At 42.9% G+C, this 20,850-nt stretch overlaps 1 protein-coding gene across 5 annotated transcripts in view; it reads left to right on the forward strand.

Annotated features, from left to right (window-relative positions):
• TRIM37 (tripartite motif containing 37) overlaps positions 1-20,850 on the forward strand; it is a 67,727-nt gene that overhangs the window by 26,997 nt on the left and 19,880 nt on the right. For all 5 annotated transcript variants that reach the window (XM_075904680.2, XM_075904678.2, XM_089772107.1 and 2 more), the window contains 9 exons: positions 276-398; positions 2,331-2,454; positions 5,717-5,784; positions 7,516-7,640; positions 10,716-10,766; positions 11,805-11,886; positions 14,641-14,717; positions 19,774-19,953; positions 20,538-20,652. In XM_075904680.2, coding sequence (XP_075760795.2) covers positions 276-398; positions 2,331-2,454; positions 5,717-5,784; positions 7,516-7,640; positions 10,716-10,766; positions 11,805-11,886; positions 14,641-14,717; positions 19,774-19,953; positions 20,538-20,652 — 945 coding nt within the window. The remainder of the gene's footprint in view (positions 1-275; positions 399-2,330; positions 2,455-5,716; positions 5,785-7,515; positions 7,641-10,715; positions 10,767-11,804; positions 11,887-14,640; positions 14,718-19,773; positions 19,954-20,537; positions 20,653-20,850) is intronic.

Below are 20,850 nucleotides of genomic sequence, written 5' to 3' on the forward strand. Positions count from 1 at the left end.
ATTCCCGGTCCCTGCTCCCCCCGTGAAGATGGTCCTGGGGGGAACCATCTTAAGCTGGCTCCCCTCAGCACCGGATCCTGCTGCCCCCCCCCTTTTTCTGCCTCTGATATAGGAAGCAAGGGGGGAGGAAGCGACTAGTTGAGGGAATAGTCGACTATCCTATAAGCTTTTGCTTTTACATCGTTTACATCCCTAATCATAGAAGGGGGGAAAACTAATTTAACAGAGATGGAGCTTAGCTAAAATATGGGGTTCTGTTGATTTTCTTTTAATAGCATGGAGGACATACTTTTAAGCCACTAGCTGAAATTTATGAGCAACACGTCACAAAAGTGAATGAGGAAGTAGCAAAACTTCGAAGGAGACTCATGGAGCTGATCAGTCTAGTGCAAGAAGTGGTAAGAAAATGTTTCCACCCTCATAACTATGCATAAAATTTATAATGCTAATATATTTGAATTATTTGTAGTATAAGAGAAGCAAGAGGTAGTAGAGTTAAAGTAGAACAATTTCCATAGAATGGGTGCCATCATATGAAAGTAAAAATGCTTTGGAATGAGTTATACCGGTATATGGCACCTTTGTACCAATATAACTCTGCCCATGCTAAAGATTGTACACGATCCTTTAACTGGTATAGTTTTACATGTACAAAACGTACCAGGCCTTAATGATGTAAGCTGAAGGTCTAATATTTCATTGGGGAGATTTTATTGATTTTTATGCAGTTTTGTGTGTGCAAATCTTTTGAAAAGACTGGAAACAAAGCAAAATAGGGCTCCATTTGTTCTGTGTGGACATGTGCTAAAAGGATAGCGTTGCTGGAAGAGAAGGATAATACTCTTGGTCATAATTTTCACTCTTTGTTCTGCTATGTGCTTGCTGGTTAGTTAGCCACCATTCATCCCAGAGACGTCTGAACTTTTGGTGTTCTGTGGTATGGGTATATGGTCGATGATTCAAGAATGAAAGGCACTATATAAACTGTTGTGTGTGCATTCATTTTTCTTTTTCTGCTTATGGATGCTATACCCAATGAAGTACTTGTTCTTTGTCGTATCCTGCATAGATAAAAAAACAACTGGTTCCAAGAGATGGTTTAATTTGTCAAAGCAATTCTGTAATGTTTGACTATGATAAGGAAAGTGTATTGTATTTTTATTTTAACTTTGTCAGCCACTAGAGGGCAACTGCATTCTTTTCTAGTTTAGTATCAGTCATGCTGTGTGTTTTTGCAAAATTTAAAAAAATTGCTTACTATATACCCGGTTAAGAATTCAGTTTTGGATGTTGTCGTGGGGTCGTCCACTCGCTTCCCACCAAGGGGGAGTAGTAGAGTCCTTAGGGCTCTTGAAATTATGCCTCAACACCGCACATCCTGCAATTTGTCTCTAGGCCTAAACCCCTGTAGGGCCTAACTCCAGAAGTCAGTGCTCAATACCCTTCTCGCTGGGGCAGCGCAGCTTAGTAGCTGGAGTCACTAATAAATGCCCTTCTCGCTGGGGCAGTGCAGCCTAATAGCCCAAGTCACTGTACATCAGGTGGAGGCCCCACAGATTGGAGCAGATGGAGGCTAGGGGAACCCGGGCCCTCCCTACTTCACTGGTCCCAGCCCAGGGCCCTGGTAGCAGTGGCATGGGCCCCTGCTCGCTCAGCAGGGAATCCCACCACAACACTCGGAGCTCCTCAGGAAACAATCTCCCAGCCTGGGCTACTTCCTACCATACTCCGGTGGACTCTCTCCGGGTCCTTCCTCCCAGTCTCCTGGCTTCCAGGTCCGGTCTTCCTGGTAGTACCTGCTTCCTCCTCAGCAGCCAGCCAAGACTGAGCCTCTCTCCAGGCTTTTATACCTGGGCTGCAGTCCAAGCCTGCTCTGCGGGGTCAGGGCTTCTTTAGCCAGATGAGCCTAGTTAGGCTCAAATTTCCCAGTGTGGGACCGGTACCCCCCGTCACAGATGTGCACAACATTCTTAGTTTTGATTGTCAATTTTTCTAGGTTATCCAAAAAGAGAAAACACTTTTAGCATATATTCACTTTAATTAGGACTTCTAAATGTATTTCATTAATTGCATAGTAGCAAAACTATAAGGGGGAAGAGAATTATGGGAAATAGTTGAAGTCCTTTTCTGACTTTTAAGTTGCTTATAAGTTTACACAAAGGTGCATTTTCCTAAGCATGTTAAAACAAACTTCTGTTATACACAAAATATATCTTCTTCCTGTGTATTTCCTTATCCTTGTCAAGGGAAAAGCATTCCATTCAAATGGACAGGGTATGATGAGAGGCTGAGATGTGGACAAAAAAGAAAACCTCTGAACTGTCTTTCAGGAGAGGAATGTAGAGGCAGTGCGCAGTGCAAAGGATGAACGAGTTCGGGAAATCAGGAATGCAGTGGAGATGATGATTGCCCGATTAGACACTCAACTGAAGAACAAGCTGATAACACTAATGGGTGGGTATTCACCTTGTTTGATATAAGCGGAAGTATCAGACTGACATTGGAAAAAACTTGCCAGAAGATTTTTAGAAATACAAAACCATGGAAACAGCAATTTCTTGGCTTCAAGTTGAAGACAGAAGACTTCTAAATCAAGTACAGGCAGTCCCCCAGTTACGCGGATCCGACTTATGTCGGATCCGCAATTACGAACGGGGCTTTTCTCGCCCCGGAGGACGCGAGCGGCGGGACGCCCAGATGCGTCGCAGTCCCGCCGCCCGCGTCCTCCGGGGCGAGAAAAGCTGCTCCGCGTCTCCCTGGTCTGCTGGGGGGGGAGAGGCCCCCCCCAGCAGACCAGGGAGATGCGGAGCAAAGCCTCGGAGCACGCGGGCAGCGGGACAGCCCAGACGCGCCGCGGCTGTCCCGCAGCCGGCGTCCTCCGAGGCTTTGCTCCCTGTCTGGGCTGTATGGCACGTCTGGGCTGTCCCGCTGCCCGCTCCCCCCAGCAGACCAGGGAGATGGGGAGCAAAGCCTCGGAGGACACCGGCAGTGGGACAGCCGTGGTGCGTCTGGGCTGTCCCGCTGCCCGCTTCCTCCGCGGCTTTGCTCCGCGTCTCCCTGGTCTGCTGGGGGGAGCCCCCCCCCCCCCCCAGCAGACCAGGGAGACGCGGAGCAAAGCCGCGGAGGATGCGGGTGGGACCGCGGCGCGTCTCGGCGGTCCCGCCACCCGCGTCTCCCTGGTCTGCTGCGTCTCCCTCCTCTTCCCCCCTTCCCAGCAGACCAGGCTTTTCTCGCCAATGACACCTGGGGTAGAGCAGCTGGGGTGCTGCCGGGTTGGTCCCCGCAGCGCTGAGGTGCGGCGCTGCGGGGACCTACCCGGCAGCGCCCCAGCTGCTCTGTCCCAGGCGTCCAAATTCAGCCGCTGTTGAAACTGATCAGCGGCTGATTCCAGGAAGCCCAGGGCAGAGCAACTCTGCCTGGGGCTTCCTGTAGTCAGTCGCTGGTCAGTTTCAGCAGCAGCTGAATCTGGATGCCAGTTCCGACTTACATACAAATTCAACTTAAGAACAAACCTACAGTCCCTATCTTATACGTAACCCGGGGACTGCCTGTACAGTAGTGCCATTAGTTAATTGCATGGTTATTGTGATATAATTTATATCGTTAGATGTAACTGTTTTGTGTCCATAAAAAGGTACTTTAAGGTAACTCTGATTATGTGTAACACTTTGCTAGAGTTTAATGATTGTACAACACTTAAAATCTTTTAAGTTTCAAGTATTCCCTGATTACTGTAATTTGTCAGTCTTTAAAAGTATTATTTCTCAATGGAATATTTCTGCTGAGTAGCATTTCAGATGGATAACTAAATTGTCCAATATTGAGAGCAAGAGTATCAGGAAGGAATCAGAACTTCTAAGTTTTGTTCTTGACTGACTTTGGTCCAGCCACTTAACCTTTCCTTCTATTTAGCCTTTTTACAAATGAGAAGCATGTAGGGTATAGGAAGGGGAACAGATGCTTCTATATAACACTTCTTAAAAGAGAGAATGAAAGAGATGGACGTAAGACTCCACTTATTTGCAAAGCATCTTACAAAGCATCTTTGGTTTTTTTCTGTAAATAATATTTTTAATAAATCCTGTATTTTAAATATAATATTTTGTCCCTAATGGAAAACAATCTCTACAATTGACTCTTAAGTTCTCCATTCATACTTGCATTCCATTGTAGCCACTGTGTAAGAGCTAAATATAATTATCCTAAACTGGAGTATCAGTCTCTTTGGATATCAGGGAGATGAGAACAGATTATTTAGGAATGTAGTCTTGCAATATGCAAAACTAAATCTATAACTGGAAACTTAGGCAAATAGGGACTGTCTGTCTCTAAGACCAACTATGTTGAATATTTATTCTTAATATTTGAAATTGTTTTGTTCAGAAGAAAATAGAAGATCAGAACCCTTATACAGTGTATATCAAGTATGTAAATACATTTTTCCCAAGCTACCATATTTTGTATATTGTATAAAGAGACTGTTAGGTATTAGACATGTAATCATATCTAGATTTTTAGCAGAATCAGTTTTTAGTAAAAATATCCTCTTACATTCTTCTAATTAAATTACAGGTTGGACCTCCCTGATCTGGCACCTTTGGGACCTGACCAGTCCCAGACAAGAGATTTTGCCAGACCAGGGGAGGTCATTTCTGGACCCTTTGTCACCAGCCCCCCAGCCTGGCCGCTGGCCTCCCAGCCGGCTTCCCACCTCCTGCTGCCCTCCTGATCCTGCTGGGCAGCCATCACTGCTATGGCTCCGGGACCTGCCAGCCAGCTCCACCAGGGAGATCCAAGACCCGGTGGGCAGCCACTTGCTGCGATTCCCTGCCCCACTGAGCTACCACAACTCCCAACCCCGCTGCCAAGCGCTGAGCGGCCCCACTGCCCTGCTGGCCCCACAGGGATCCTTGCTGCTGGCCCTCCATCGGGACTCTCTGGTCCTGCAACATCCGTGCCAAACTATGGATGTTGCTGGTCCAGAGAATCCCAGTTAAGAGAGTTTCAACCTGTATTTCTAAGTTAGGATCTGCGATGAGTGCACTTAAGCATATCATGTTGAGTATTGTAATCAGTCACCAAATTTGTTCAGTGATTGAAGGTCAGTCATTAAACCATTTAAGAATTTCCTCTTTATTTGGTTAACACAGAATAATACTTTGCACTTATATAGCTCCTTTACTTCAAGGACCTCAGATTCCTTTACAAGAATTAATTAATGTGTGATTGAGAAAAAGCAAATCCAGTGATAGACTTAAAATCAGAGTTGACTTTTCTTTCTTCTTTGTCTTGTCACAGCTTTAATGGTAGTTTTAATAGAGAAACTTTATATTTAAATATCAGTTTTGAATTATTTTTTCATTAAAAGGTGTAAGGTCTATAAAAGTGATTTTTAAATTAGATTTGAGATGTTATAAAAGAAAGTTAGATTGGATCAGAATAAGTTCAATGAAATCTAAATATGCTCTTTTTTCAAAAGCCTCTGTCATTTCTGGGACACCAAGAATGTTTCATTAATGTCTTTAACCTCAAGTGAATCATTCACTGCAGCTCTAATTAACAAGATAGGCTTTCTTTAAAATGTGTTCTCCATCAACCTTGATATATTTAGAAATCCTTTACCTGAGATTTAGAGCAGTCTCCAGAAGGGAGGTTCATTTCTTAAAAACAGCAGCACCACAAAACATGATCTCTGGATCTCATTTCTTTTAAACAGGTCAAAAGACATCACTCACCCAAGAAACTGAACTTTTGGAGTCCCTGCTGCAGGAAGTAGAACATCAGGTGATTAAAAAAATCCCACAAACCATCCCACAGTTAAAATGTTGGAAGCTATTTTTGCAGCTATTTACCTATTTAAAATGTTTGTCACCAGTTGTTCAAAAGACACAATTAGATTCTTTCCTATCTTCTTTTGTTCAGAAGTGTTTGTTATTATTTGTGGCTTCTAGTGTTGAAAAGGTACAATTTATTACACATTTAAACCCTTTTGGCATTGTGTGCTGGATTGAAAGAAGGAAGGTTACATTTATACTCCCGATTTATTCTTTTGTGAGATAATGGGGCTTTTTGATTAGTTGATTTGAATATTGGCTTAAAACATTTTGATTTGAATGAAAAATGAATATACGGCTATATTTAACAATGAGAGTGCCACAGAATAACTAAAAGAAGGAAAGTGTAAAAGACGCTTCCTTAATGCGCAGTTACTTCTCTGGCTGGGTTATGAAATATATGAAACTTAATCATGTCAAAGGCTAGTAAAGTTTCACCTACGTATTACATAATATCAATGGTCACATCTGGTATACAGGGGTCCCTGGTATAAGTGTCTTCTTTATCTATTGTTTCACATACCTATTGTTTGCAGCTGATGGATATCTGGATCAGGACTAACGTTAATCAGAACATGTTCCCCCTACTGATGAGTGACAGAGATACTGTGGCCCAACTACTTAACATCCAGGCCCACCTGTCAGTTCATGCTCTGCTGCTGCCCCACTGTTTGCCCCACAGCCCTACCTGGTGCTCTAGTCACTGAGCAAGGTTGGAGGCTTACTTCACTCTGCTTGCTGTGGAGCTTCTCCACCCCTGATCCCTACTCCCTGACTGGAGTGCCAGTCACTGTACTCAAACACCGTTCCTTAGCTAGAGTGCACTGTGGGCAGAGTGGGGCAAGCCCCTGTACCCCAGCAGGAATGCTCTCCAGCCAGAGCACCAGGTGAATCAGGGTGAGCCCCACTCTCCTTCCCCACTCCTCTGGCTGGAGTGCCAAGTAGACTGGGGTGAGGGCCCCCTCTCCCTCCCAATCTCCCAGCTAGAGTGCCAGGTGGACCAGAACAATCCCCTGCTCCTTGGCAGTACCATCAGGGAAGCAGAGAGTGGCAAACCCTGGGCAGGGTGGGAGAGTGTACAGCACACATTTTTATGGGGCCCCCATTTTTATGGGAGCTGTGTCTGTTGCCCTTTTCAGGAACATAATCCCAATATTTACCAAAGACCCGCTATAGTACTTTGCTGGGGTGGTAACATGATAAAACAAACATATCTGCATCTAGTACAGATTCTTATACACTTTATATTGAAAAGTCATATAAGTGCATAGTCATATAGTGCTAATTACATTTTTAAAACCTGTTAACATTGTTAAAATACTACAGCACTATAATTCTCACATAAGGATTCAAGAGCCATGAAAAGCGTGTGAGTTCTCTGGGAGAAAGTAGAGAGAATACTGACTTAATTTTATTTAATTTCTTGTAAAAACTGTTATGGGAACAAGTATGGCAATTCATTGCCACTACCATTTCTTTTTCCAGCTTTGAAAACAGATACATTCAATGGAAGTTCTAACAAACATAACTCTGTCACTATGGAGAGCGGTATTTTAATCTTTTTCTGTGACCCTGCAGTAGATGTTACCTCTTGTATTGACACATCTTCAATTAAAAACTTAGGCAAAATCTGTGGGTTTTCTTAAATTTCAATATAATTAATCTGCTTTCCTCTCTGCAGCTGCGGTCATGCAGTAAGAGTGAGCTGATATCTAAAAGCTCGGAGATTCTGATGATGTTTCAGCAGGTTCACCGGAAGCCTATGGCATCCTTTGTCACTACTCCTGTCCCTCCAGACTTCACAAGGTACAGCCTGGCATTTCCTTTGTATTTGTTTGACCTTGAAAGCTAAAGCATTAAAGCAGTTTGGTTTAGTCTTGAAAAACAAAAAAGCCTCACAACAAAAATATAACTGTACTAACATCTGAATGGCTTTGAGCACTGCGGAATGCTTAGTGTGGAGAAAAAGTCTTTTAATGTATAAAATACTCAAAACTCAAATACTCAAACTTCACCGTAAGAACAAATTCTGCTACGGCTTTGGAGGGATAGGAAAAGGTAGCAGCTGTTGGATTTGCTGCTGGCAAGATCCTCAAATCCTTCATAACAGCTACTTTAACTATTGGGGCTACAGCAGTGGTAGCCTGTGGGTGAAAATTTATTTCCAGTGTCTGACCTTTCAGGCTAAATGCTAGGTCTGTATTTATCGCCACATGCTAAAAATAATAGATCACTTCCTCAGTTTCCTTCACCTCCTGCAGAGTCTTGTTTTTATTCTCCATGAGAACTTACCTTGTAACTGATGTTATATCCTAGCTTTAGAAGTGGGATCCTGTTGGTGTGAAGAAATAGGTTTTGGATCATTTGTATACTGATTGCTCTTGTTATCCTGGCTATTGGGGCAGTCATCATATAATTGTAGGGCTCTCTTATTAGCAAACGCTCCAGTTGCTGCAATAAATGTGGAAAGGGTCTCATGAGATTTGTATACTTATTAATTATTTAGATTGGTGACAGCAGGACTTTACATTTAAAATGAACATGCAGGGTTTCTATAAAATTTGGAGAGACTTTTGCATTTGAATAATTTTAAAATTACTCAAATATTTCTAACCATATCAGTGAAACTTCAGATCGGCAGGCTTTTACAAAAAAGCCTGGAGAAGAATACCCATAAGTGTGTTGATTGTGAAATGACTACAGGCAGTCCCCGGGTTACGTACAAGATAGGGACTGTAGGTTTGTTCTTAAGTTGAATCTGTATGTAAGTCGGAACTGGCGTCCAGATTCAGCCGCTGCTGAAACTGGCCGCCATTTCTGACTTACATACAGATTCAACTTAAGAACTCCAAGCGTCCCCAAGTCAGCTGCTGCTGAAACTGATCAGCGGCTGATTCCAGGAACCCTGGGGCAGAGCAACTCTGCCTCGGGCTTCCTGTAGTCAGCGCTGGTCAGTTTCAGCAGCGGCTGACTTGGGGACGCCTGGGGCAGAGCAGCTGGGGTGCTGCTGGGTTGCTCCAGTAGCGCCACTCCTCGGCGCTACTGGACCAACCCAGCAGCATCCCAGCTGCTCTGCCCCAGCTCCTGATTCAGCCGCTGCTGAAACTGACCAGCAGCGGCTGAATCAGGACGCCTGGGGCAGAGCAGATGGGGTGCTGCCGGGTTGGTCCAGTAGAGCGGCCCCAGGGACCACAACAAAAGCCTGGTCTGCTGGGGGGGGGGAGGGGAGGGCGCAGCTAGTGCGCCCTCCCCCCCCCCAGCAGACCAGGGACACGGGGAGCAAAGCCGCAGCAGCGGAGGGGTGCCGCGCCTCTGAGGCTTTGCCAGAGCAAAGCCTCAGAGGCGCGAGACCCCTCCGCCTTCCCGGCTTTGCTCCAGGTGTCCCTGGTCTGCTGGAGACGGTCCCCAGCAGACCAGGGGCACCCGGAGCAGCTTTTCTCGCCCTGGAGGTCGAGGTGGCGGGACCGCTGCGCTCTGGGCGGTCCCGCTGCCTGCGAGCTCCGAGGCGAGAAAGCGCCGTTCGTAAGTGCGGATCCGACATAAGTCGGATCCGCGTAACTCGGGGACTGCCTGTACTTAAATGCATTATCGATCGTGATACCTCTGTGTATATAAATAAAAAGTTTTTCCTGCCATATGACAGAATGATGTCATCAGCCTCTCGCTTCCAGAGAAATGGAGGTTGACCGAGGGGGGGGGGGGGGGAACGACGGTGTTGGTGAGCAGGGGGGCAATCCCCTAGTAAAAGTAAATATTTATTTTAAAGGAGGTGATAGCTACTGCTGGTCTCTTTTGCTATGAGACTGCATTGAAATACAATATATTTAGGATGTTTTGTTTCTCCAGCCACAAACCAATTCCTTCTTTTTAAACACTAAACATCTGCTGTAGATTTAGATTTCCCTTGGTTAAGTAATCATTATTCCTTGCTGGCACAAGGTAAATCATGTCATATTTTCTAAAGTTAATAATTGATAATTTTGCCTACCTTCTCTCTAACCACAGCTAAGTTGTTCCTGTATCATTTCCTTGGGGTTAAGAAGGATATGTATGTTTGCAGTGGCATTGGGCAGGTGCATGGAACTGGACTGAAAGGTAGATAGTTTTGACACTGAAAGCACACAGACGTACTGTGTGCTCTAAAAATACCCTCCAAAAGTAATCTTGTTCTAAAATTTGAATTCTTGTTATAAACTTGTCCAGAGCCTTTGTGGTTCCCATAATGTAGCTGATTTCCTTGGCATTTTCTAGGGCTTATTACCACTGTGTAAAATGCATTTGTCATATAATACAACAAGACCCTAGAGTAGACTGGAAATGCAGAAATCTGTTTTAATTTCCAAGCTGGAGTAAATCCAAACCATGTACAGCTGAAACAGAGAAAAATAAATTATTAAAATTTGTCAGGTGTTATTAATTTCAGGTGTTACTAATGGCACCTACCTATAATACATTCATGTATTTTAATATTCGTTTTAAATAAAAACATTTTCACATCCTTCAAAATAAATTGTTGCTGCTGTTAAAGATGTACTTAAAATGTAATATCTACCCAGAATGTGTAGTATAATAGAATGTTAATATGCATTGGTTTGGCTCCTACTGTCTTCAAAAACTACAATTAAAAAAATAATAATTACAGTAGTACTTATGCTCTGTTTTCTAGAGATGTCACCACTGTTGTGATACAATTATTGGCCTAATAACCTTCCTTTTAAAGATAAATGGGTTTTTCAAAAGTGCCTAAGTGATTAAGAGTGCAAGTCCTGTTGACTACTGATGGGTGTTGAGCTTCTAAGTTACTTAAGAGCTTGTGAAAATCCCACCTTGCATGATTTCAGTGAGACTTTTTTTAACTCTGCTAATATGTTTTCTCCCCAGTGAATTAGTACCAGCCTATGACTCAACTACCTTTGTCTTGGAAAACTTCAGGTAGGAATGTGTCCTAAGAAATTATCATGAATGTCAAGGAGTGTTTCTCATTTGTTCTATATTAGGTTTTAAACCATTGAATAGACCTATTGAAAATCACAATATACCTGTATGCCAAGTGTGAAGAACTGAGTCAATCTCTTGACTTTTGTTTCCAGAGTGAACAGAAAAAGTAGCTACCAGTTCAGTAAGCTGACTGCTATGGCTTAATGCTAATTAACCATTGAGAACAAAGGAATAATACAAATGTACCTAGACAGATTGGAAATATGGCTTGTAGAAGATTTAAGGAAAATGGCTGATAATACACGTGGGGATGTAGTGTGAGAGAACACACTTAAAATGTTCATTGGGGAAAAGGTAGGAGAGAGAGCTGGGAAGTAATATTGGCTGAAAGGTATAAGGGTAATAGTGGATCTGCATTGCAGGTAGGAAAAATAGTCATGCAATTTGGCCTGCACATGCAGTGAGGAAATTTCTCTCTAAATGACTCCTGTGTGATTGCACCAAAGATACAGTTGTGAGCATTGTATCATGACAGTGTTGCCAAATGAGTTCAGATACGATCACCAAAACAAAGCAAAGTGGGGGAGGAGATGATTTTTTAAAAGAAAAGATTAATAGTTAACTTACAAGTAGCCTGGTTAGTAATTGTCTGAATAGTGGGAAAAGAACAAAAGTCTGCATCTTTGCTGCTTCTGCTCTTTTATATATTTGGAGTGGAATTATCAGTGTGGTATGATGTGATAATATTATATAGTGGGATAGTATCTAGAGAGAGTAACTTGGGATAAGTATCAGAACAGCTTTGTTAATAATGAGATGCATTAGGCAGTGGAATAGTTACCAAGGGATGTCATGGAAGTCCATCTCTAACTGCTGTGATAGCTTCAAAACATGCTACTGCATTTCATTTGGTGCAACAAAATGGATAGTTCTAACATGCAAATGTAAATAGTACACTATTTTATTCTGTCACCTCCCACCATAGGGGTTTGCTACATCCCACTGTTGAATATTCATCCCTTCTTTCAACAGCACTTTGCGTCAGCGGGCAGATCCTGTGTACAGTCCACCTCTTCAAGTGTCAGGGCTTTGCTGGCGACTAAAGGTTTATCCAGTGAGTTTGCATGATCTTTTAAAAATATTTTTCCAAACAACAATGTATCCATGGGCATAAGTACACTAGTTTAGACCCCAGTCGTGCGAACTCTTAAGCACATACGTATGGATGTTCATGTATACCAAGGCTGGGCAAAATATGGTTTGTGGGCTGAATCCAGTCCACCAAGCCCCTGGATCTAGCCCTGGGAGTGTCAGCTGGCTCCCTGCCTGCACCGCCCCTGCTCAGAACTCAGGAAAGCTGGTTGCAGGGCCAGTAGGCATCTCTGAATTCCGAGAGCCCAGGGGAGGGCGAAGAGGCTTCTCATACTGCCCCCACCCCCAGAAACTTCCATTGGCTGGTTTCCAGCCAATAGCAGCTGTCTGCTTACAGGACAGATGGTATGTGATGCCCAGCGGTCAATTCAGAGCAGTAGCCATGGCCCCTGCAGCTGCTATGAGCATGTACTGGGGCATGGAAGGCAGGGACCCTGGCTAAGGAGCCTGCTGAGCTGCTGGCTAGGACCTGTCCAGGAAAGTGTCTCCCAGCCAGAGCTTGCCTCTGGTACCTCATCCCTTCCCTCCCTCAACCCTCTGCCCCCCTCCTGCATCCCTACCCCCTGCAACCAAACCTCCTGCATCCCCACTTCAGCCCCCATACACCTTCTCAGATCCTGTACTTCCTCCTGGCCCAAGTTACAGCCCCCTCCCAGATCCTGCACTCCCTCCTTCTACACCCCTCCCCAAGGCCACGATCCTCTCCTGCACCTATACCCCCTCGCAGATCCTGCATCACAGTCCTCTGCCCCTGGTCACAATCCAGACCCCTACACCTCTATCCCAAGTCACAATCCCCTCCTAAACCCTGCACCCCAGTTCTCTGCCTCATGTCACAAGCCCCTCCTTCACTCAGACTCCCTCCTAGATCCCTTACTCCAAGCTCCCTTCTGCACCTAACCTCCATTCCAGACCCCAGACCTCCCCCATTAATATAATGGAAGATTATGTCCCTTGATCACTTACCGAATTCTTTGTATAGCCCCCATCAAAAATTATTGCCCACTCCTGATGTAAGCAGGCAACCTTAATTCAGGCATTTCTTAGCTTGTAATTATTTGATTTTTTTTTTTAAACCAGGAAATTACACACACATAAAACTATGTAAAAATAATATTAAAATTGCAAATTTCAACATATGATGTCTATGTGACATCATATGATTTCTGAGCTGACCTCTGTCACTTGAGCAAATGGAGCGATAGCAATAGTAAGTTGCCACCCTCTATGGAAGGCAGTGTGGCCTAGAGCATTGGACTGGAACTAGGCAGTCTATATTCTGTTACCAGCTAGGGAGGTCAGATAGCGGGTAATAGAATAGTCAAGTAACCACACAAAATATTATTGGTTACTCAACTATTCTATAATCCCTGGGGACGGGGCCAGCAGCCAGTGCACTCCGGCCCCACTCCCAGGGAGTCCCCTGTCACCCTGCACTGCTGCCTCTGTATCAGTGGGAGCAGCGAGGAGAGCCAGTTTAAAAACCAGATCCCCACACGGACTGGCTGCCTGTGGGTAGGGTGGAGGGAGAGAGGGAGCAGACAGACTGCTGCAGCAGGTGGGGAGGCTGCCACAAAGCAGCCTCTGTCTGCAGTGGCTCAAGCTAGTCAGAAAGAGGCTGATCCAGCAGCAGCCCCTGTCTGTGGGGATCCCAGCTCTCTGCGGACCAAGGCTGTTTTGTGGCAGCTTCTCCTGGCCCTTCTGTCCCGTCCCGTCCCCCCCCCACATCTCTCCCTCTCCCTTCGCCCCGCAGCAAAGAGGCCTCAGCCGTGGTGCGCCCAGGCTTGCTGTGGACAGAGCTGGCCCTGGCCCTGTTACCAAGCCTGCTGTTCCCCTGACCCCAGCACCAACCCTGGCCCTGCTACTGGAGCTGCTGCTACCCTGGTCCCAGCACCGTCCCGAGCTCCACTACAGGGGCTGCTACTGCCCTGGCCCTGCTACTGAGGCTTTGCTGGTGGGGCCCTGGTCCCCTCCCCCACTCTGCTGCTGCTATCCCCTCCAAGGCTCCCAGTCACTGGCTCTCCTGCCATAGAGCTTCCAGCCAGGACTCCCTGGTCCAGCAACATCTGTGGTCCTGCTGGAGAGTCCCGGTTTTTGGAGGTCCAACCTGATACAATGGTACATTATGACACCTTGTCAGAATCCAGGAAATTCAAGATAAGACTGACACGTCATCTTTGGCTTACACCGTTGTGAGGGAGAAGGCTTTGCCATACTACTGGTTTTCTTATAACCTCAGTGCTACTTAACTCTTTGAATCGTGATTAGTTACTTTTCAATATACAGATCAGAGAAAACAACTTCGTTTTGCTTCAGCCCCCAAAATAAAAGGGCTTTGAAATTCTGCTGTCTAGAATTTCAGATAACTTGAGAAGCTTTAAAATATACCAATCATTTTCTTTATTGCCCTCCTTATACACACGTTTAATATGAAAAATCAATTCTATGGTATGTAGAAGAACTTGTCAAACTATTCCTGTTTACTCTTGATTGAACTACATAAATGCAACAACAACAAAAATTGTAACTTCCAAATTTTTTATTCTGAGGTAAAGCCTAGCACCCAAACATATGCACCTAGAACCACTGCAGTCATATTCAAACTTTCTAAATGTGTTGATTTCATATGTTGCTGTTCTAAGGCTGTAGGAAATTGAATTTATTTTCTATAATAACAGATTCTTTTAGTAATTGTACCTCCTAACTTCTTTTTAAGGATGGAAATGGAGTCGTGCGTGGTTACTACTTATCTGTGTTCCTAGAGCTCTCAGCTGGATTGCCAGAAACGTCCAAGTAAGGAAATGTTTCTCACCTAAGGAGTTAAGAGTTTTCCAAAAGCGTGTTCAGCCTCGTGGCTTTCCTAGGACTTGATCCAAAGCTCACTGAAGCAGATGAAATTCCTGTTGATTTCACTGGGCTTTGGATCAGGACCCTCATCTCATAAGGTGATGTATAGAGGGTCTGAAGAAGATGACAAACAAGTCAGCAAGACAGCTGTCAGTAGAACCCAGGTCTCAACTTCCAGTCTGTGCTTGGTCAGCTATACCACTCTGACTCAAAGGCAAAGAGTTCTGCAAGAGGGATGCTATAAAACAGGGGTGGGGAACCTCAGGCCCACCAGCTGGATCCAGCCCCCGAGGCTCAGGACCCCTTCCAGCACTGGAGGACCATGTCAGCGAGGGGTGTGTGTGGGTGTGTGTGTGTGTGTTTGCTTTTCACTTGTGTGTGGCCCCCAACTGATTTTTTTTTTCCTCTGGGTCAGTGGCCCCCGACCCAAAAAAGATTCCTCATCCCTGCTGTAAAATGACCTGTGTGTAGTATTTTAGCCCTCAGATAAATTAAAACTGTGTTATAACTGTCAGTATTATAACCTTGCCCTCTAAAGTCAATAATTACTTCAAATAACATTTTTTATTTGCCTAGCTCCAAAATATGTCTGTCTTAAGACTCTTCAGTTTAATAGGACACTTTCTGCAACATTTAACTTCTCAGAATATTTTCTGGTTCTGTCCTGTTTAAAATTTAGAATGTAACTGCTGACTGGAGGTATGGAGGCAGTATCAGCTGCTGGAGGACCAGAAACATGTCCTGAATCTCAGCTTAAAATTCCTTTGCCTATGAAAGATTGATTTGCCAGACTTAGAAATCACAATTTCAACTGGAAGGCACCTCGAGAGGTCAGGTCCAATCCCCTGCCCTCACCATAGGACCAAGCACCATCTAGATCGAGTTTTTTTACTTGTCAGGGATGTAGTCCTATGACACCTTAGAGTCAAACTAACAAACAAATGAATAAATATAAATAAACTCACTTCCTCGATAAACTTGAAGCTGGACTAGAAATAATCCTGACAAGTGTTTGTCTAACCTGTTCTTAAATATCTCCATTGATGGTCCCACAACCTCCCTAGACAATTTATTCCAATGCTTAACCATCCTGACAGTTAAATTTTTTTTCCTATTGTCCAACCAAAACGTCCTTTGCTGCAATTTAAGCCCATTGTTTCTTTTCCTATCATCAGAGGTTAAGGAGAATATTTTTCCTTGTCCCTGTAACACCAGTTTAGGTGCTTGAAAGCTATCATGTCCCTTCTCAGTCTTCTCTTTTCCAAACTAAACAAACCCATTTCTTTCAGTCTTCCCTCCTAGCTCATGTTCTCTAGAAGACCTTTAATCATTCTTGTTGCTCTTCTCCAGACCTTATCCACTTTTTCCACATCTTTCTTGAAATGCGATGCTCGGAACTGGACACAATACTCCAATTGAGGCCTAATTAGAGTAGAGCGGAAGAATGACTTCTCATGTCTTTTTCATAACACTCCTGTTAATGCATGTTTGCTTTTTTGCAACAGTTGACTCATATTTAGCTTGTGGTCCACTATGACTCCTGGATCACTTTCTGCAGTACTGCTTCCTAGACTGTCACTTTCCATTCTGTATGTGAGAAACTGATTGTTCCTCCCTGAGTACTTTGCATTTGTCATTATTGAACTTCGTCCTGTTTATCACAGACCATTGCTCCAGTTTGTCCAGATAATTTTGAATTATGACCCTGTCCTCCAAAGCTCTTGCAACCCCTCCCAGCTTGGTATCCTCTACAAACTTTATAAGCTTACTCTCTATGCCATCATTAAAATTGTTGATGAAGATATTGAACAAAACTGGTCAGAAAACAGACCCCTGCAGAGTCCCACTTGTTATATCCTTCCAGCATGATTGTGAACCAGTGATAACTACTCTCTGAGAATGGTTATCCAGCCAGTCATGCACCCATCTTTTAGTAGCCTCATCTAGGTTGTATTTCCCTAGTTTATTGATAAGAAAGACACGTGAGACTGTATCAATGCTTTACTAAAGTCTAGATATAACACATCTATCCCCCACATCCACACAGTTTGTTACCCTATGAAAGAAAGCTATCAGATTGGTTTGACATGATTTATTCTTGACAAATCCATGCTGACTGTTACTTATCACCTTATTATCATCCATGTATCTGCAAATGGATCCCTTAATTATTTTCTCCATTGTCTTTACTGGCACAGAAGTTAAGCTGAAGGGTCTGTAATTCCCTAGGTTGTTCTTATTTCTCTCTTTATAGATGGGCACTGTTTGCCCTTTTCCAGTCTTTTGGAATCTCTCCTCTCTTCCATGATTTTTCAAAGATGATGGCTAATGGCTCAAATAGTTCCTCAATCAGCTCCTTGAGTATTCCAAGATGCATTTAATCAGGTGATTTGAAGACATCTAAGTTTTCTAAGTAATTTTAAGTTCTTTTTCTTTTTTAAACTTCTGAACCTACCTGATTTTCACTGGCATTCACTATGTTAGGCTTCCAATCACCACCAACCTTCTCGGTGAAAACGAACACACAGAAGTTGTTAAGCACCTCCACCATTTCCACATGTTCCATTATTGTTTATCTCTCTTCGTTGAGCAGTGGACTTACACGGTCCTTGGTCTTCCTCTTGTTTCTAATATATCTGTAGAATGTTTTCTTGTTGCCCTTTATGTCTCTAGCTAGATTGAGCTTGTTTTGTGCCTTTGCCTTTCTAATTTGCCCCTAGATACTTGTGGTGTTTGTTTATATTCATCCTTTGTACTTTGACCTAGTTTCCACTTTTTATAGGACTCCTTTTTGATTTTTAGATCATTCGAGATCTCCTGCTTAAGCCAGGGGGATCTCTTGCCAGACTTCCCATCTTTTCTACGCAGTGAAATGGTGTGCTCTTGCACCCTTAATAATGTCCCATAGAAAAAATGGCAACTGTCGTCAGTTGTTTTTCCTCTTAGTCCTTATCTACCACCTCCCTGAATTTACTAAAGTCTGCTTTCTTGAAATCCATTGTCTTTATTTCTCTGTTCTCCCTTTTACCATTCCTTAGAATCACAAACACTTTCAACCATGCTGCCATCCACTTTCATATTCTCAACTGGTTCCTCCCTATTTGTTAAAATCAAACCTAAAACAGCCTTCCCTCAGTAGCTTTATCCATCTTCTGAAATAAATAGTAACAGCTGAGTGACATGTTTTGGTTGAGGAGAGGAAGGAATAGGAAACAAAGTCTAGCTTATTGGTTAACAGGTTATGTGGCTAAACTCTTACAACCCTAATTGACTGTTGTTAGTGGACTTTAATAAGCAAAAGATAATGCAAGCTTTTAAAAATGCCTTGTCTTCCACACATTCAGAACAACAAGATGGATTGTGAGGGGGAGGAGGGAAGGAGAAGGAGGCAGGCTTTCCTTTTCATATTCAGACCACTTGATAACACTTAGTACGAGAGGTACCTTGCCATCTGCAGTGTTCTGGGCATTTCACAACTAGCATGTGTGAGATGGCCAAGAGCCTGCATGTTTTTTATATATATGTATTTTATTAGCACTGTATCATTTGTGTCCTGTTGCAGAGGCAGTCTGAGAGTCAGCTGTACTACAAGCATTACAGTGACACAGCTGCTTCGCTGCACTGTAGTCACTGCAGTAACAGAAGGGCCTTTTCCATCAATTCAGTTAATCTACCCCCTCGAGAGGTGATAGCCCACAATGGCAGAAGTATTCACTTGTCAACCTAATAGTTTCTACACTGGAACTTAGGTGGGTTTAACTGGATGTGTTGGGGTGTGAATTTATACACCCCCGAGTGACACAACTAGGTCAACCCAAGTTTGAGGTGTAGATCAGGCCTCAACGGTGGTATTTTTAGTATTGTGTTGTCATGGCACCTCTGCTGGTAGGTCAAGAAGGATGCACATTAAGGTTATCCATAGAATATATGGCTATATGCACCTTACTAGATGAGAGTTTACTACTATTTTCATAATTTTTAGAAATTTTCTAATGCTCAGTGCAACTGCTTTCTGCCATTTTCACATACTTGCGAAGGATAGGAAGAACTTGATAAAAATGTATTATGTGCACATATAGTCTCTTAATCCATCTCAACTATTATGAAGTGTATTCAGCAGACCGCCAAAATAATCTTAAATGAAAGTTTAAAGGACACAATGAACTTGAAAATCCTATTTCAAACTCAGAAGCTACTTCTACTGGGAAAAAGTGAAGGAGAGAAAAAATGTATGTTTTCAGTTTGATTATGGGTTTGATTACTTTCTTTGTATAGTTTGACTGTTTCCTCTGTGCTATTTTACACACAGCACATGGGGATAAGAACACATCTGAAAGAGTAAAATGATCATAAAACCTAAAAAATTGACATGGGGATTTAAGATCTATCAGGGAATCCTGGAGCTACTTAATTTTTATTTAAATTAATTACATTTCAAATTGTGTCCCTTCTTAATTCATTGCTTCAGTACTATTTGAGAAGTTTGTCTTCATCTTACAGTCCAGCTACTTATTCCTCATGTAGAATAGATTGGTGGATGCACAGAGCTTTGGCTTCTGATTCTATCAGCCCTGACACCATCAGATTAGAGAGACTGCTTTGAAGTTCTGCATTAGAGCTTGGTGTACTGAGGGAGATCCTGATCTGTGGTATTTAAACTGTATTAAGTTATAAATACCCAGCAGTCTGTCAGCCTGTCCTAAAAACATAGCATGCATTTTGCCTGTATGATCAGCCTTATATCTTTTACCTCTTAAAATGTGTAGATTATCCAAAAAAGCCATCACCATGTTGTTCATTTTCCAATCTGAAGTCTTTTCTTGCTGACTCACATTTTTTTGGGAGGGAGAGGGAGAACATCCTAGTTTCTGTTTAAAATGTGATTCTCTTAGTAACTTCATTTCACCTGAAACAAACATTACCATATACATTTTTTCTTTTACTAAAATCAGGTGGTGGTTGTTGTTGTTGTTCCAGTTAATTTTATTTTGTTCACATTTAGGTATGAGTACCGCGTGGAGATGGTTCACCAGTCCACCAATGATCCTGCTAAAAATATAATTCGAGAGTTTGCCTCTGACTTTGAAGTTGGAGAATGCTGGGGTTATAACAGATTCTTTCGATTAGATTTGCTTGCCAATGAAGGATATTTGAACAGACAAAATGACACTGTAATTCTTAGGTAAGAAAGGTAATTGGTTGTTTCCACAAACCTGTTTTCTGTGGCATTGGTTTATGAAAGTACTATTATTATTTCTTCATTTCTCATGAGCTTTAAAGGATAGAGTTCACGTAGGAGAGGAACTGGGGGAAGGTTTAAGTGTATTGATTCTCTTGAGATGAAGCGCAGTCATCTTCAAAAACTACACCAGACACTAGTAGGCCATGCATAGACAGAAAATTAAAAATGCATTCCATTCCCCTTTGAGTATTGTCCTTGAGATTAGGAGAACTTTGAGAAAGGAAGGAATGGAAGGGTGTTGTTAATGGAATTGAAGCTGACTTTCTTATTGGAAATTGTAGCATTATGGCTAAATATAGTTACCTTGCACTTCTACTTCAAGTTGGGTCTTTAAAATATCATTTGTGGTTTGGCTGTTCTGGTATTTCAGAATTCTGTATTATAGTATATCTGGACAAGTGTACAGGACTAAATTTTTTTATCAGGCTTCAGCTTAATTTTATCACCTGGTTTTAAGCATTGTATCATTTTAGGTAGGACGTCACAAGTATTAATACAAATTTCACTTTCATGGCATTTTAAAGATTCCAGGTGCGTTCACCTACCTTCTTCCAAAAGTGTCGGGACCAGCACTGGTATATTACTCAGTTGGAAGTTGCTCAGACAAGTTACATCCAACAAATAAACAACCTTAAAGAGGTAAGGGGAGGGTGTTGGATTTTTTTTTTTTAATGTCAAATTTAAACATGGATTTAAACATGGACTATACTGATCAGCAGCCATTAAGTTTGTTTCACTGTCAGGTTTATTTGGATACCCAGCACTGATGGTGCTTGATTTTGTTTCCAGTTAGTTTTAATGTCTTTCATGTTAATCTGGGATATGCTGTTGCTTCTT

The sequence above is a fragment of the Pelodiscus sinensis genome, chromosome 21 (genome assembly GCF_052426305.1).
Source record: "Pelodiscus sinensis isolate ZL-2025 chromosome 21, ASM5242630v1, whole genome shotgun sequence".
Classification (NCBI taxonomy): Eukaryota; Metazoa; Chordata; order Testudines; family Trionychidae; genus Pelodiscus; species Pelodiscus sinensis.